At 31.5% G+C, this 19596-nt stretch overlaps 1 protein-coding gene across 2 annotated transcripts in view; it reads left to right on the forward strand.

Annotated features, from left to right (window-relative positions):
• LOC127290970 (synaptogyrin) overlaps positions 1 to 19596 on the forward strand; it is a 181109-nt gene that overhangs the window by 38457 nt on the left and 123056 nt on the right. For both annotated transcript variants that reach the window (XM_051319835.1, XM_051319836.1), the window contains exon 2: positions 13401 to 13627. In XM_051319835.1, coding sequence (XP_051175792.1) covers positions 13401 to 13627 — 227 coding nt within the window. The remainder of the gene's footprint in view (positions 1 to 13400; positions 13628 to 19596) is intronic.

Consider the following 19596-nt stretch of genomic DNA (forward strand, 5'->3'; position numbering starts at 1 on the left):
ATTAAACTTTAGTATTTTACTGAACTTGATATTATAATATATTTTCCAGATTTTAATTTTTTTTATACGTAAATTGTTAATTAGATTTTACAGAACTATTAATTATCTTTTGCTGAACTTTTCTAACTGTATTTTTCTTAATGTGTTTTCAAGAATAAACTATTGCCTTGTAATAATTTAGATCTTTGTTGTTGTAAACTAATGTGTGATAATTTGAAGGAATAAATATGTTAAATTAAGCTACCGTTACTTATTTTTCTTTTAACTGCAAGATAAACCGTAGGAGAGGGACAGCCGATCCCATATTTTTAAACCGATTGTTTTTGTTAACTTTTAACTTTCGAGCTATTAGTGTTTCGAAGAGGGAAATTTAATTAAATAATTTTCTAAAACACCAATAAACAAAATAACTTTTTTTTATTTTGGCCCGATTAAATTTTGTTTTTTATGATTTATTCATGCCAAAAAATATACAGAAGATTTTGCAAAAAGAGCTGGAATGGGCCTGATGAGTTAAATAAGTTTAAATGAATTTTTAAAAATTGCGTGCAAGCTCCATGCGCGCTACGCTGCACAGTGTGCCGTAGACAAATTAACATATGAGACAAATAATTAAAAAATAAAGAAAAGAACTGTAAAGAGACTGGGTAAAAATAACAAAAAAATATTTTGTTTATATAAAATTTTTATTAAAAATATAAAAATTCTTTAATTAATTATTGATTTTGTTAAATATTATAAAAATACATTATAAAAATACATAATAATTATAAAAATTATCATTAAAAAAACTTAAAGCAAACCCAAAAATGAAACATGTAAAAGTAGTGGTAGTATGTATTTGTTAATTAAGGGTTGTTTAAACAATGCTACGTGTAAAAATTAATAAAAGTAAGTTTTAGTCGTTTACCATGACTAATAATATTGCACATTTCTCTCCATATGTTATTAATTTCGTAATGAGGAACTAAAATCATTAAAATTGTTTAAAAAATTGTTTAAACAATTGAAATTTTTTTTTTTAAAAACAAAATTAAAGGCTTAATGCAGAATTATATCATCTTTAAAATAAGACCAAGAACATCAAAAACAGTTGAAATTTATAGCCTCTATGTTAATTTGTCCACGGACTGTGTAGCGTAGCGCGCGTGGGGCTTGCACGCAATTTTAGAAAATTCATTTAAACTTATTTAACTCATCAGGCCCATTCCGGCTCTTGTTGCACAGTCTTCTGTATATTTGAAGGCATAAATAAATCATAAAAAAACAAAATTTAATCGGGCCCAAATTGAAAAAAATTAATTTGTTTATAAAAAATTTATTTTTTTTCAATAATAATTTAAAAAAAAAATTCTTAAAAGTTCAAGACAAAAAAACTTTTATTTTTTGGCAAGATTTTACCAAATTCAACATTTTTAGAAAGAGTGCTTAGCAGCTTAAAATTTTATGTTATGTTCATGGTAGTTGTTACTTTATTAAAGATTTGTTTTTGATTATGTAACATCAAAAGGTTTTTTTACAGTAAATATTGCATCTAATAAATAATTAAATAATGATAGTTTGTACCGAAAACTAATCACTTTTATTTATTTTTACTGCAAAGTTTAGTTCTGTCAAAAACAGCTAAGCAGCCTTTTACCGTGGAGCGTCACATATATATATTAATATTTAATATAAAAATATAAATTTGAATAAGAGATAAATAGACTAATTGCCCATTGGGAAAAAAACCATGTTTGTTTTAAAAGCCTTTTTTGGAACAAACGTGTTTTTTTCCTACTGGATAATATCTTAAAATAAGAAGAATATTTAATTAGAAAATTAAATTATTTTTTTTCTATTTATATGACATTCTATTGTGAAATGAAGGAAACATATTTCTTACGTTAGGTTTTTTCACCGTAGAATGGTACATCCCAAGTCAAAATTTCTATCAAACGCCGATATTGACAATTGGTTCAGTCATGTACGAATACTGGCTGGCCGACAGTTGGCTTGCTTGTAATGGTTCAGTACTGATATGGATTAAATTTTGTACTCTGCCAATACTTCAAATCAATACTGGCATGCCAGTATTTTTCCAATACTGTTCCAATATTGTTGAGACAGTATTAGCAAACAAGTACTCGGTCAGTATATTAATTCAATACCGAATGCCAGTTTAGAGAAAAATTATATATATATATATATATATATTATAATATTATATATTTATTATCATAATTATATTACACGTGTGTAAAACGGGCGCTGATAAGAAACTGAAGCGCTATAACTTTCTAACGTCATTGAATATCGAAAAATCCTTTTAACCACATATTCTACATAAGTTATAGATGCAATTTATAAAAAAAAATTTTTTTTTTATTTTGAACCCATCACACGGGTGAACCCCCTTAACCACCGAACAATGATGCTTAGCCTAAGAACCGAAATTAGATCATTAATAAACATGAATGCTGCGATTTGAAAATATGAAATTTGTTAATTATTAATTTTGATTTCATTATTTTTAATTTTTAAAATTCATTTAATTTTTTAATTAATAATATTATTAATAATATTAATATAACATAATAGAGATTTCACGTGAGATTTCCGTCGTCCCTTTAAAATCGGCAAAATATATTTTTTTCTTGTTCTGTAGTGAAAAAAAAGATATATGTGGGGTAAAATTCCTGTAGCGAAATAAGTGAAAAAAAAGTTGATCGGATCGGGCTGTAACTTGCACATAGTTTAGCCTTAGGGGTGAGTAATTTAACTACGAAGTATTGTTAGGTTTTTTTAAAAACTGTCGAAGAGGAAGGGGGTTGAATTTTTTAAAATTTAAACAGTGAATATTTGTAATGTATGTTTTCAAAAGGTTTTTTCCTGCTCTTTCAAATGGTGCAAAAAATTTTTCATAAAATTCAAATTTTGACCCTTTTTTTAAAATTAAACTTTTTTTGGATTTTTTTTTAATTCGGTCCTTTTTACTTTTTTTATTTATTTTTTTTGAAAGCTAAAAATGTGTATTTTCACAACAAAAAATATTGAGATGTCCTTTTTTCTTATTTTCGAGATATTAATTAATTAATTAATGTCAATAAAAATTTATTTATTTTATAAACGAATAAAGTTATCCTAATTCTGACGTTACTAAATGAAAGTTGACATAATTCCGCATCCAACGAGCCCTATATAAAGTAGTTTGGGTTAGAGGATTGTTAATAAACAATTGGCTAACATAGCAATTGCTTATAGAAAATCCTCTAATCCAAAAAAGTTCATATAGGGCTCGTTGGATGCGGAATTATGTCAACTTTCATTTAGTAACGTCAGAATTACGATACCTTTATTCGTTTATAAAATAAATAAATTTTTATTGACATTAATTTTTCTGTAGTCTTTTTGGTAAATTCAAATGCTATCAGTCTAACAGATTTTGAAGACGAATGCTTCCTATTTTCCCAAAATGTGGAATTTACGAAATTATTCTTCAAGCAGAGAGCAACCAGTGAGATCAAAAATATGCTTGCATCAGAATTTTCTGATTATTGTTAAGGTTCTTATGTCAATTAACTTTAATAGAAAAAAAACAAATTTTAGAGAAAGAAACTTGTAATGTAGTATTTTCAGTCCAAACCCAGGTGCGAATTTAGGCTGGCTGCCAGAGTTGGATGGTTGGGCCTAGGTTGGCCTAACTTTGGCAAGCGAAGTTTGGTAACCAAAGTTGGTCCAACCTGGGTATTTACAAGTAACCAAGGTCGAACCAACTTTGCATGCCAACTATGGCATGCTGAGTAAAGCCAACCGTTGGCCCAACTTAAACCAGAGTTGGACCAACCGTCGGCAAAACTTCGGGAAACATGGTTTAAAAGACTTAAATGCTTCGGTTGGCCAAACTCTGGGTGAAGGTTGGCCCGACCGTCGTGAAAACTTCGGCAAACGTAGTTTAAAAGACTTAAACGCTATGGTTGGCCAAATTGTTTTTATTAATTATTTGTTAACAATTCGTTAATTCAAAGTACTTCATAATATAATAGGCATGTTAAATGCAGAATTTGATAAGCTTTTAATTAATAAATTCAGAATAATCCTCATTTCATTAGTTTTAAAATATTTCATTTGTTAATAACGTTTACCAATTTTGTTAAATATATTTTTTATTAAAATATGCATGTCGTGTCGCATCATTATTGTTTCTTTATTCTTCTAATGCTGCCTAAGCTATTATTTTCTTCAGTCAGCTTTCAAATACATTTCTGAAAAATAATCCCATGTAAGCGTAGCGTAATGGTTAGCGTATAAGACTGCGATGCGTTAGGTTAGGGGTTCGATCCTAGCGAGCGTTAGATATTTTCAAAAATGTATTAGGAGATTGCGTTTAATATTAATAAGTAAGGACATATGTAAAATTCTTCTGAACTTACCAGTGTGCTAATTGTATAATTAATTCGTGTTTTTAATTATTTATATTTTTGGTACATACTCATTTAAAGTTGGTTCGACTCTGGGACAAGTTGTCGGACCAACTTTGGGACAAATTGTCGGGCCAACCAATGAGAATTATAGTTGGTACAACATACACTTTTAGAGTTGGACCAACCTTGGGACGAGTTGTAGGGCCGACCATCGATGCCAATGGGTGGTAAACCGTTATCATTTCGCAAGTTGGCCCACCCTTTGGCAGGTGAAGTTGTCCCAACTTTTGCAAAGTTGGCCCAACCATGGGCCGACGGAAAATTCGCACCTGGGAAGTAATGATAAATTTGCATCAAATTTCCACTCCTAGCCCGTCAGGCGTACCGCCAAATTCTGCCGGTAGTGTATGGACAGCAATAACAAATACCTCATCTGCTTCCTTCTGTTGCATATGTAAAGCAAGCCCTAAAAAATGATTAATTTAAAAAAAATAAAATCGAAAGACGAAAATGTAGCAGCGTTTTATTCGGCTTATCAACCTTCCACGCATGGATTCGATTTTTTCAGAGCATTTTACACATTGCTTACCTAGCCTTTTAAAGAATGGAAGGCAAAAGGTGAAAATAAGGAAAAAATGAAAGCAAAAAAAGCTCTAATTCAAAAAGGTTTAAGAAAGGAGTTGGGACTAATTGTAGATGTTCCTAAACAAGGATCTGGTACATCCAATGATGGCAATACCTACTGCTAGAAAATTTTTTGAAAATTATGAAATAGTCCGCAGTATCACATGTGTTAAAAAATAACTGATAGAAAACTTTTATACTATTCTTTAAGCATTAACATCTGCTAAAGATCTGGACTCGTGAAACACGCGGTTGAGATTATATATTTTTGATAGAAAAAATATATTCATTTAACCTTTAAAATTCTTTCATTCCTTTAAAACTTAATTATTTTTACCAATATTTTTGTTAAAAAAATTAATTTTTTTAGACATATTTTTCATATCATGAATATTTCCTTTAAAAATTAATCTTTTTAAGGTTCCGTACTAGGCTTGGAACCCTATTAATATCGGTTTTTTTAAAATCGTGTACCCCCCCCCCCTAACGGCTACATAAATTTATCTGGAGGGATGAAATTTAGTACAAATATGTATTTTCGCGTGTAGATTACAGGAAAATTATAGCGAACTTGATTGAAATTGATTAACATAGCGTTGTCAAGGAAAAACCATGAATTTTTATGAAAAATGACTATGTACCCCCCCCTAGCAGCCACATATTTTGACATAGAGAGCTCGAATTTGGTACACTTACCTATTTTTACTTTAAAAGTTACAGGAAAAATATAGCGAACTTGATTGGGATTAATTTACATACCGTTGACACAGAAAAATCGAAAATTTCGAAAAAAAGGGTAAATCCCCCTAGAGCACACAATATTCTACCCAGACAGTTCATACTTAGTATACAAATGTATTTTTACGTGAAAAATATAGGGGAAAAAACCGGTCAAGGTTGGAGTTGATGATTAACTTTTTATCGAATTTTTCAAGAAAAAATGACAATTTTAGGAATAAAATGTATTTTTTCACAAAAAACGAAGAAAATTTTATGTAAAGGAGTTCAAATGTATATACTTGGACGTATTTTTACATGTAGATTACAAAAAAAATATAGCGAGCATGATTGGAGTTGATTATCATAGCGTTGTCAAGGAAAAACCATGAATTTTTACAAAAATACTTAAAAATGACTATGTACCCCCCCTAGCGGCCACATCTTTTGAAATAAAGATCTCAAATTTGGTACAATTATGCATTTTTTTGTGAAAATTACAAGAAAAATATAGCGAACTTGAGTTGGATCGATTTACATAGCGTTGTCAAGGAAAAATAAAAAATTTCGAAAAAACAGTTTTATCCCCCTAGAGCACACAATATTCAACCCAGACAGGGTGGTGTATAAATGTGTTCTTGCGTGAAAATTACATGGAAAAGGATGTGAGCACGATTGGAGTTAATGATTAATTTTTTCAAATTTTTAAAGAAAAATTATAATTTTAGGGAAAGAAATGTATTTTTCGACCATAAACTAAGAAAATTTTATCTAAAGTAATTCAAATTTATATATTTTTACATAAAAAATATAGCGAGGACGATTGGAGTTAATGGTCCTGGTGCTGTCAGGATAGAACTGATAACAATAGAAAAAATCATAAATTTTCTTCCAAAAACGAAAAAAAATTTATCTAAAGGGCTTAAAATTTATTTATTTTTGCGCATTTTTGTGTGTAGATTATAGAAATAATTTAATAAACATCCCAGATAGCACGGAAACTTGCAGCACGCTTGCGGCAAGTTAACCGTGCAAGCTTGCTGCAAGCTTGTCTGAGCTAGCGAAATGTCTCACCCAGGGCAAGCTTGCCGTGAAAGCTTGCTGTAAGCTTTCCAGGAAAGGTTGCTGCAATCTTGCCATGAAAGATTGCTACAAGATTGCTGCAAGCATACTAAGAATGATTGCGGCAAGGTTGCCTTGAAAGATTGCTGTAAGCTTGCTACGTAAAGTGGCAGGAGAATTTCAACAAGCTTCTGGAAAGGTTGCTGCAAGCTTACAGCAATCTTTCACGGCAACCTTGCCGCATTCATTCTTAGTATGCTTGCAGCAATCTTGTAGCAATCTTTCATGGCAAGATTGCAGCAACCTTTCCTGGAAAGCTTACAGCAAGCTTTCACGGCAAGCTTGACCTGGGTGGGACATTTCGCTAGCTCAGACAAGCTTGACAAGCTTGCACGGTTAACTTGCCGCAAGCTTGCTGCAAGTTTCCGTGCTATCTGGGATGATAAGAAGTTTTTTTCGAAAAAGAAATTTTTTAAAAAAAAGTGTACTTTTCCTATAAGTTTTTTATTCGTTTCTCTGTTCTATTTAGTTTTTTCTAATTTTTTTCTTTTCCTCCTATTCTTTCTTTTTAATTTGATATTATTTTCAAATTTTTTTTAAAGAAAATGTTTATTTCAATTGAAAATAAATCGGACAAGTTCGAGTTACACTTGCACTGAAATAAAGGGTTCCATACACGAAGCGAACTTATTTGGTATAAAAACATATGTTCAAAAAATATAAGTTTTGTATGTCAAATAATGTAAGTGATACAAAATGAAACAATTTTCTTAAATTTTGTTATTAAATTGTTTTGTTTTACAAATGGTTTTGATTAATATATTAATTTTTTTAAAGAAAATAATACATTTTTTCACCATCTCAAGTAGAAATTTATGCCTGGATCCATCCATGGACCATGCCTACTGAAAGCCATATTCCATCCATGGGCCATTCATGGATGGCATCCATGGCCCATCCAAGTTTTGAAACCTTATGCCGCAGTTTTTCCCGATGATTACAATTTCAATATTTATTTATCTAGACATTATTCGCCACCATTACAATACGCCCTGGTTGTCTAGGAGTTAGAAAACATAACCGAAAGTATAAATAATGCAATATACTAATCCAGGACCATCCAGACGACTCCCTATTGTGCTCTAGGTATGAAAACAATAACGTCATCTTCTGGGAAGTCTGGACAAAACAAAAATAATATAACCCCCCAAGTGCAAATATCGGGTTTCCGTCATCTGGACCACTTCCTGTAGTGTTCTAGGTAAAAAACGACGTCTTCTTCGAGGAAGTTTGGACGAAACAAAAATTTTAAATCCCTCCAAGTGCAAATAAGACATTTCCGTCAACATAACTACAAACTATAATAATTTTTGTGTTAAAATAACCTCATTTTAAATTTTTCATATAATTATATATAATTTATATATATTTATTTATTATATATAATTTTAAAATTAAAAAAATAGAATGTATATTATTTTTTATTTTACTGCATTTTTTTTTGCTTTCTGGTGGATGCCATTTGAAGGGATATATGAGGAGTAAGCAGCCAAAAGTGAATAAGTCTATTGTTTAATATTTTGAGAAATTTAAACAAATGCAATTTGACACATAACACAGCCACACAAAAAAAAAAAGTACCCGGGCCGGGAAATGAGACCATCATTTCTTGATGTATTTTGATGCGCTGAACACGAATCTGAAGTCCGTTTAGCTCCATCACGTCAGGATTTTGACATAACCTCAAAAAACATAGCTGATTTTAAATGACAGGAGAAATTTTTTAAATAATGGCAGATTTGCTTGAATCTTGTTACTCGGGGGTTTTTGGGGTCGCTGATTACGAATTTAACGTCAGATTTAATAAATTCAAAATGGCGGATCCAATATGGCGGACGAATTTTTAAAAAGTAGTTGGATTTTTACGAAAATTGGTATCTAGGGGTTTTGGGAGTCGCTGATTACAAATTTATCGTCAGATTATTCAAATTCAAAATAGCGGATCCAATATGGCGGACAAATTTTTAAAAAGTAGTTGGATTTTTACAAAAATTGGTATCATGGGGTTTTTTGGAGTCGCTGATTACGAATTTAACGTCAGATTATTCAAATGTAAAATGGCAGATATAGTACGGTGGTCAAATATCTTTATGTTTCTACATGTGTCTGCATCCAGGGTACCTCCACGCGGTGACGGTGGGCAACGGAGTTTGTCCGCTATCCGGCTAAGTCCCTGGATAATGGCTTTGATGCCGTCATGGCAGACACACGTAGGAAACGTATTACGATGCAGGGACTCGGAACCCCAGTATCGGCCAAGTTACATAAAAATTCAACTACTTTTTAAAAATTTGTCCGCCATATTGGATCCGCTATTTTGAATTTGAATAATCTGACGATAAATTTGTAATCAGCGACTCCCAAAACCCCTAGATACCAATTTTCGTAAAAATCCAACTACTTTTTAAAAATTCGTCCGCCATATTGGATCCGCCATTTTGAATTTATTAAATCTGACGTTAAATTCGTAATCAGCGACCCAAAAACCCCCGAGTAACAAGATTCAAGCAAATCTGCCATTATTTAAAAAATTTCTCCTGTCATTTAAAATCAGCTATGTTTTTTGAGGTTATGTCAAAATCCTGACGTGATGGAGCTAAACGGACTTCAGATTCGTGTTCAGCGCATCAAAATACATCAAAAAATGATGGTCTCATTTTTTGGCCCGGGTACTTTTTTTTTTTGTGTGGCTGTGTAATCATAAAAGTTAAATTTAAAATAGAAAAAATAGATTTATTTATATTAGAATATTTTGTTGGATTTAGAAATCTTATTATCAATTAAAGCAGGTCATAAACAATGAATTTTAAAAGATCTAATTGAAGAGCTCCACGGAATAACGATCTATGGCACAATTGAAAAGCTTGGTTATGAGCTTTCAAAAAATATAAAAATTTTATAAACTAATAGCTGTAAGCGAATTATTGTAACTAATAGAATTAATAATAGTTACCAAAAGTGTAAGAAAGGTCCGAGCATGTTTTCTACAACTCAGCCGTCGATCATCACTTTTTGTCGCTTCGCTGCTGGGTTGTAGAAAAACATGTTTGAACATTTTTTAACATATTTTGGGAACTACAAAACATTTTTTAAGTTTTCACATTTTTAACACAATTTTCGCGTCACCGGAACTTTTGAATTCATGTAACAAAACTCATTTCCTTAATCAATAATGAATTTCGCGTTTTGTCACCATTCATTCTCCCCTTTTTCTCTTAAAAACCTAAAGGTTCTGCTACTTCTGATTTTTTTGTTGGGCCTTTGAGGTCTAAATAACAAGGAAAAATGGTTTTAAAATCTTTTATCGAGCTATTCTATTTTGGGAGTCAAAATTTGATAAATTTATTGTTTTTTTTACATTCGTTCCTCTTTAAGATTTACATAAACTTATGTATTTGACATTTACACACTTTCTAACACATAAACAAAAGCATATTTTGCATATACATACGCTAATAAATTGATCACAATACTCGTACAAAATAGAAAAATATAAAATTTCACTGGGATGTCTCTGCAGAGTACAGAGTGCTTAGGGTAATAAAATTGCTTAGAGTTTTCTTGGTTTCTCGACTCGTACATGCATTATAAACACGTGGTTGTATATAAACAACTTCATTGTAATTAGTTTCATAGTTGCTATGATTTAAGGTTGCAAAATATCGAAATTGGAGAAGACGTCTCATGCTGATCACGCGTTATCACACGAAGAACATAGGAGTAAAATTTGTTTACTATGTCTTAAAAAAAAGTAAAGTACTGTTTAAAGTAGAGAGTACATTAAAATTGCATTTAGAAAAAGCAGTACAGTGTGATATTGACAATATTTTAAGTGATGACAGGCTACCCAATGTCCTTTGTGCTACATGCGAAACAAATGTATATCGGAGTGAATCAAATAATAATTCAGAAACTGTACAACTTAAAACTTTTCAGGTACCCGATTTTTCTAATTTTAAGCGTAGAATTTTGTCTACAAGATCTCATTTTAAAGATTGTTGTCAGTGCTATTTGTGCGAGGTTGCAAGATCGAATATTAACCATCAAATTTTGAATAAAACGAAGTCGAGTGTTCCGAAATGTATTTAACATTTCTCAAATTGCTTCATTGAAACTAACGAGGAATCAATCATAAATGTATTAGTCGGAAAGCAAAAGAGCTGTTAGTTTCAACTTTAATTAGTAATATTTCATCTACTAATAAGCTTGATGACAACAGTTCGAAAAATGATTTACCTATCTCCCTTACACGTCTGTCCGGTGGAAAACCCATGAAATTAAGTTCTATGAAGAATAATATTGCAACTAGTCCAGCTACTACTTCGATAAACGCAGATGATTTCGTAAAAATCAAAACTAGATTTAACTTGAGTTCCAAGACTACTATTGGCATAGCAAGTTCCCTGAAGGTTGCTAGTAAAAAACGCGCAATAATTGAACTTTGATTGAAAGGAAAACTTATACAAACAAACCTAGAACTCAAAGATTTTTTTTCAGTTAAGATCATGAATTTTGTTACCACTAAATCTAAAGTAAGCAAACCTATCGAATGCACCCTTGTGTATTGCAACGATCTTCAAAACTTTATGGCATAAATAAAAAATCAACATGAGGTTACAAATGCACATTTAAAATTTGGAATCAATGGAGGGGGGGGTTTCCTGAAAGTTTGTTTATCCATGCAAGTTAATCAAGATTCTAAAATTAGTCAAAAAAATACGAAACGTCAGAAATATGAAGACGGTGTGTGTGCTACAACTTTTAAAGATTCTGGCGTTAAAAAACTGTTCATCTTCGCAGCTGCAAAATCTGCTCAAGAAAATTACGAAAATATCGCAGAAATATGGAGAATGTTGCAAATAGATAAAATTTTCAGGTCACAATAGCTACAGATCTGAAATTGGCTAACATTTTGTTGGGGATTATATCTCATGCATCATCATATCCTTGCACATGGTGTCTGTGTGATAAAGAAAATTTAAAAAGTGTTGGTGCTTTTCGCACTATAGGAAACTCATTTTCAAATTTTGAAGCTTGAAAAAGATCAGGATCAGTCAAGAAAAATGCCAAAGACTACAAAAATTGTATCAATTCTCCAGTTTTTTCTGGTCACGCGGATACAAGGATTTTGGAAATCATTCCTCCTCCGGAACTTCATTTGCTGCTCGGCGTTGTAAATAAAATTGTGAGCGAAATGCTGAATGAGTTTGAAGAGGTAACAAATAAATGGACAAATCTGTGCAATGTGCAACGAGAAGTATCCCACGGAGGCCCCGGCTTTAAAGAGAATTCCTGTAAAATATTATTGAACAAAGTGGATACTCTCCGTTTGATGTGACCTTTAGGTTGCTTAAAATATGTAGAGGCCCTTCAAAACTTTAATAGCGTCGTAAATGAGTGTTTCGGAACAGAATTAAATCCGTCTTACGTCGAATCCATTAGAAAATTCAAGTCGAGCTATTTAGCATTGGGAATATCAGTTACGCCAAAGGTTCGTGCGGTCTTTTACTATATTTAAGATTTTTGTACCGGTTCCAAGAAAAGACTTGGATTTTATGGCTAACAAGCGATGGAATTAGTTCATTTTGACTTCAATAAAACATGGGAAAAGTATAAGGTGTCTGAAAACCACCCTGAGTACAAAGTGAGATTACTCAAAGCTGTAATTTGAATATAACAGTCACCATGTATAAATTTGTTACTTTATCTACGTAAGTTATGTTTTTCGAACAATCATTCCGCACATACATCTACTTTGATTTTTTTTTGTTAAATAGATTCGAATAAATATTTTTCGCAAGTGAAATTATTTTTACAAAACTATTTTGTCCAAACTTCCTCGAAGAAGACGTCGTTTTTTACCTAGAACACTGCAGGAAGTGGTCCGGATGACGAAAACCCGATATTTGCACTTGGAGGGTTATATTATTTTTGTTTTGTCCAGACTCCCCGAAGATGACGTTGTTTTCATACCTACAACATAATAGGGAGTCGTCTGGATGGTCCTGGATTAGTATATTGGATTATTTATACTTTCAGTTATGTTTTTTAACTCTTAACTCCTAGCCCACGGATATTCCTGGGGCAAAACTAGGGAAATTTCTACTTGGGAGTAGAAATTATTATTATATTCACATTTAATATTGTCCTACTACATATTTACCATCCATTTACCGACCATCTTTATTAAACTTGCCCTAACTATGGTTGCCAATGTCAAACCGACTTGCATGTCCATGATCGGTAAAAGTTTAGAATCCATAGATGACCAAACTTTAATACTGATTATTGGCCCACGTTATAGTTAGTTCAAGCGTATGAAAATGGCAGCCATTTTTCTAAGGATTAAATCTAACGTATGGTCCCATGCGTTTTTTCGTAGGAAAAAAATGGACGTCATTCTTATACAGGTCGAAAATATGAATAACTTTTGTGCTTTTGAAATAAAAAGTATCGTAAGTATCACAATGCTAAAACAGCAGTGTTTCATGTTAAAACAATTTTCTTATTCGAATGTACGTTTCTTATTTTCAGCTATTTGCAATAATTGTATTTGGCTGTATTAGCAATAAAGGGTATTTAATCGATTCGGAAGGAAAAGAAAAGTGTCTATACAACAATGACGCAAATGCTTGTAATTATGGAGTTGGCATCGGTATACTGGCATTTCTAGGGAGCATAGGCTTTTTAGTAGGGGAATATTTATTTGAACAAATGTCTTCTGTAAAAACACGAAAGCATTATGTGTTAATGGATCTCGGGTAAGTTTTTGCAAGTAAACATTATTATGATATTATAAACAAAAAAGTTATTAAAAATAATTACCTTTTAGATCTTCTTTTAAATACTGTTTCTTGATTCTTCAAAGGAAATTGATACTAACTTGAGATTAAAAACGTATCGACATTATTATTTTTAGAACTTTTAGAGATCTTGCAGTTAGAACAAAATTTAAGACACGGTTCCCCCATTTACTAGCTTAGTACCAAATCGGAAGATATGTTTTCATACACAAAATAAGTAATAAGTCCAATGTCAAACATTTAAAATAGGTTGATTATAATATTTGTTATTATAATGGTTATGTGTTGCATTTTTTACCAATTCAAATGAGTATAGAGAAACATGACATTCTAGAAAATATTTGGGAAACCTGCCGTTAAAAATATCTATAAAAAAGTTTTTAAGTAAATAATGTGATTGATAAAAATAATAACTTTTTGTAAAAAACAATTTTTTTAATAGTTTTATGAACCTGAAATAATAAACAAAAACTTGACATCGAACATGGCATTTTTGAGAGGGGTTTATTACTTAAAATTCCTTAAGAATTATGTGAGCATTATATGTCAAATGCTTACGAATTCAAGCGATGTATACAGTATACAGTGAACCCAGACACATCTATAAGTTGTAAGAAACGAAACGATATCTGTAATATATTGCCGAATAAGTGACGAAGAATGTGTTTTTTGCCCCCGCGTTTAGTGACAGACTTTGACGGATTTCAACAAAATGTTAGAGAATCTTAAATACAGCTAAAGAATCCAAACGGATTTTTCAGTATATCTTACTGAAGCCCAATACTAAAAAAATCTGCTTGCATCTGGAAAAATCCTGTACAATTATAATAGAATATAAATAGAAAATTAAAAAAAATAATAATAATAATTAAAAATATTCATGATAGAATGATTTTCTGAAGTCATTCCACCACAGTAAAAACCTAAGTTCACTTTTGCTGCGTATCATTCTGAGTTCCGGATCAAATTAAGTAATTGGCAAACTTCAAGTGACTCAGAATCATCTTCATTGGCAATTTATTTATAATTAAAAATTGAAACAATGAAAAATAAAGTTTATAATAACAAAAGTCAATAAACATTATGTTATTATTAAGACACAAGTATAGAATGTTTAGAAACTATTTATTAAGAAATAAATAATTTTAAAATTTTAGATTTTTCGAATTTTTAATAAAAGTAACATATTTTCTATAAAAATTAATATTTTTTAATCGGGTATGACTAAGATTTTAAGTTTGGCTAAAACCTAAGAGACTGGCAACTTTCACTTCAATCGGTCAAATCGTTTTCACGTGATTCTGGAACAAAATATTGCGGTCATACATTACATACATACAGATACAAATATTTTAATACTCATTTTTCAATTCTTTGTTGTTCACAAAGACAAAATACGTCAAAAATTTTAGATTCTTAGCAATGTACAGACAGAAGTCTGATTCTGATTTTATTAATATAGATTAAGATTGTTATCATTATTATTATATTTATTTTGTATCACAAAAAATTAATGAATAATTAATAATAATTAATTTATTTATTACGAAAACTACATAATAAATAAACTAAAGTATTAAATTCTTTGCAATTAACTGGACGCATGATTATGCACCACATGTCAATTACCTAACATTCATTTAACCGAAATGTGTCATTTGACAGAATTGTCAAATAACACAATTGTCATTTGAACGAAACGTCACTTAATCGAAAAGTCACTTGACAAAATTTCAAGTTGAAAGAATTAACATTTAACCGAATTGTCGTTATACCAAACTGACATATTACCGAAATGACACACAACCGAAATGTCAAATAACCGACACGTGTATTAACCGCTAAGTCAAGTAACAGAATTGTTATTTAACCGACACGTCAAGTAACAGAAATGACAATAAATCGACATGCCATTGAACCGAAACGTCATTTAACTGAAATGTCAATGAACAGAACTCTCATTTAACCGACACGTCGTTTAACAGAATTGTCTTTTAACCGAAATGTCATTTAACCGACACTATTTTAGTATGTGAGTTCACTTTCTATAGAGGATATAGTTTTGTCGGTGAAGTAAACCTAGAGGGCACTATAATATAAGAAAGTGTGCTGATCTCCCTCTAGGTTTACTTTACCGACAAAACTATATATACTCAGTAGAAAGTGAACTCACATACTAAATTGGTGTCGGATAAATGACATTTCGGTTAAAAGACAATTCGGTTAACTGACATTTCAGTTAATTTACCTTTTGGTTAAAAGACAATTCTGTTAATTGACGAGTCGGTTAAAGGTATGACGTATATTTTCAAAATTTCAAATAATAAACATATTCAAATAAATTAAAAATTCTGTCCTACGTCACTAAATCAAAATCTGGCTCAACGTGTTCAATCAAGAAATTTAAACAATTAAACTTCGCCGTCAGGCGACAATTAATTTTTTTAAAGAATTAATAAGCTATTTAATACTCTATCTCTCTCTTTCTCATCAACTCCACTCTCTACCTCTGAGATTCTCTCTCTCTCAAAGGTAATTCTGCCCGAAAAATGGCAGAACAGATTTGCCAATGCTGAGACACGACTGATTAACACTGGCTTTGGACTTACCCACGACTGGTACAACCCTGGTCCACTACTCGGTTTTGGTCCTTGTAGCGTCTGTATCCCACACGCTGAAAGGACTTCGACAGGGGGGGGTAAGGATAATCCAATAATCACAAAAAAAAGAACAATTCACCGATCAATATCTCTTTATTTCACAATACACCGAATACTCGCTATTCGTCCTACACACTATCGACACTCTTGTCCACACTCAAAAAATTGTATCTTCACAAAAACTCAAACGAAAACTACACGACCGACGCTATCGATGCTAATCAAAATCAATGTGGCGGTCAATGTACAGGAGAAATTGATCGCTTCTCACCGGTTCTCTTTCAGCTCACCTTCTAATTAGTAGAAGTGACCCCTACCTTGAACCTGAAAGTAAAATGCGCGACCCACTGACATACTTGTATTATCCCTAGTAGGTCACCCGACCGCCCACTTCCTACCTTACCACCGCTTTCTATCGGCACTGGTTCAGGGAATGCCAACAGATGTCGTACTAATACACTCTGTTACAAAGGACAATTCGTTTAAATGACAATTTTATTGTCTGGCAATTCTGTTATTTGACATTTTGGTTGTTTGTTCTGTCAACTGAAAATTTTTTTAAGTGACTTTTTGGTTCAGTGACAATTCGGTTAAGTGACGTTTCGTTCAAATTACAATTGTGTTATTTAACAATTCTGTCAAATGACAATTCGGTTAATTGGCCTTTCTGTTAATTGCATTTCGTTAAATGAATGTTTAGTTAATTGACATGTGGTGCATAATCATGCATAGAGATAATATAAATAGAGTGGAGATGGTCTGTATAGAGGCGTCCGTTTGATAGAAAGAGAACGCGATTTTAGCACCAGTAGGTGTCTCTCTTGCGCTGGTGCTTATTGAAGGACAGATACTGGTGTTAAATCTTTCTTCTCTTTCCAACCCATTCTGTTTATGTCAGGACACTTCCCTCTTACGCAGCCGCCTATACCTTGTCTACTCTATTTATATTATCTCTATGTAATCATGGGTCCCTAACTGGCGCAGCTAGACGCATGCGCAACGTAAAGGAGCATCGACATAAAAACACTGAATCATTTCGATTGTTCGCGTTCGAAAATCGAATTCTCTACAAAATCAAACGGAATTCTACTGACTTGTACGCACTTACACCGAATAACGCTTTTGATAGACATTCTGTAACGACTAATTAAGACGAAACCACGGAGGAATAGTAAGGAGACCGATCTTGCTGTAGTAGCGCTTCTGAAAATGTCAGAAAAACATGCACGATAAGTGCCAGTTTCACTACATTCTACTCAACCACCAAAGTAGCTGAGCATGCGCATTAGGCATGTGCTCTCTCTCTTTCTCTCGCAAAAAGTGTGCGAGTGAGATCTGGCTGACGTATATTTCTCAAGTCTTCCATGCGTGTTGTGATGAAGGGGTTATGTGTTATTATTGTTATTATTTTAATAATTATTATTAATGTTTATTTTAAAATGTCGTGCTGTGTGCCAGGATGTAAGAAAAATCTTTTTCATGACATACATAATAAATAATATGTTTGTAATTACTATGGCTCCATTATTCTTTTAATAATTACTTCAATTTATTGACACTTTAAATATTCCAATAGCATACATTATTATATACTTACACATGATTTTGGAGATACAACATCGCAATGGTAAATAAAATTTCTGAAATAAATAGTGAACACTAAGATTTTTTTTGTGACATATATATATATATATATCTCGCATAACCACACTTTTCATCTGTCAAAATTGAGGTCCAATGCGCATTCTCACTTACTTTGGCCAGTTGAGTATAATGCACTGAACCTGGCACTTATCGTACATGTTTTTCTGACATTTCCAAACGCAGTGATCCTTACTATTCCTCCGTGGACGAAACGTACATAGCTTTGAATAGCAATGCGTTCCTAGAAAGTATCATATTTTTATCTACAACGTCTAAGTTTCTGTGAAAGATTAGAAGTCGGACTCCGAACAGAAAATTACATTGATTCCCCAAGTAATAAACCCCTCCCAAAGAAGCAAAGATGGGTGAGAATTTCAAAAGTGGCCCCCGATCGGATTTTTTTATCGAAACTTCACAAAAATATAGTTCCAATATATTTTAAAACATCCCCTAAATTTTATTGAAAAATATTAATTTGTTTATTTTTTATAAACAATTAAAATTTTATGCATAACATTTTTCAAAATTGCATAGCTTTCACTGAAATTGAGGAAATTCTTTTTTCTTTTTCTTAAATTACTAAAGAAATTCCAAACTTTTTGAAAATAATTTTTACAATTTTGAAACTTTTCATTTGTTATAAAAAAAACTTTTTTTTTAAATAAAAAAATAAACGTGTTCCAGTTGAGTATATTCAATTTTATAAACATAAACTGGAAGATAATTTATTTAGGATTGAAATAAAAAAAAAAAAACGGTAACTTGGAATAGTTTAATAACAATGAATTTTTTTGGAAAGCGCGCTCGCATAACGCCTGATTCTGTTTTGGAAAATTTTTTTTAATTGTTTATTTAATGTTGAAGTTGAAAAACAAATTTTCAAAAGTTTTTTTCGTGCTCTTTCGAATGGTTTAAAAGTTATAACTCTTCAAAAAATTAACTGATTACATTTTTCGTAATAATTGAATCTCCTTCCCCTTCTACAGTTTTTGATAAAACCTAACAATACTTTGTGGTTAAAGTACTCACCCATAGATGAGTTCCGATCTAACAAACTTTTTTTCCACTTTGTACGCTACAGAAATTTTTCCTCATTTATAAAAATAATTTAGAATGTCTGATAGCAATAATTCTTTAAATTTGTTAACTAACATTAGTTTCAATATTGCTAGAATTAACATTAAATAAGTGAAATATGCGAGAAAAAATAAAAAAAATATAGAAAAGAGCTATAAAGAGACTATAAGTAACAAAAAAAAATATTTTTACATTCTCATCACATGACTTGCCATTTTGCACACACAAAGTTTGTAACAAAATACAGGTTAAGTTCTTTAGCCAGCCATTTTCATCAAAAAATACAAAAACTGCAGCATTTTCAAAATTTTGAAATTTCAATTTTTTCACTACACAGCTTTATAGTCCGGGAGAAAGCAAACAACTTTTCTATGTAAAATTTTTTTATTAAAATGAAATTGTAAAAGTACAGTGGTTTAATTGTCGAAAAACACCAAAAACGCAAAAAAAGACATTTTTCATTACAAATTAAATTTTATTAAGGGGTGGAAAAATCAGTCCATAAAATTGACACATTCTAATCACAATAGACTTAGAAAATATGAT

The sequence above is a fragment of the Leptopilina boulardi genome, unplaced genomic scaffold, assembly GCF_019393585.1.
Source record: "Leptopilina boulardi isolate dan_hultmark-lab unplaced genomic scaffold, ZJU_Lbou_2.1 LbouV2_98, whole genome shotgun sequence".
Taxonomy (NCBI): domain Eukaryota; kingdom Metazoa; phylum Arthropoda; class Insecta; order Hymenoptera; family Figitidae; genus Leptopilina; species Leptopilina boulardi.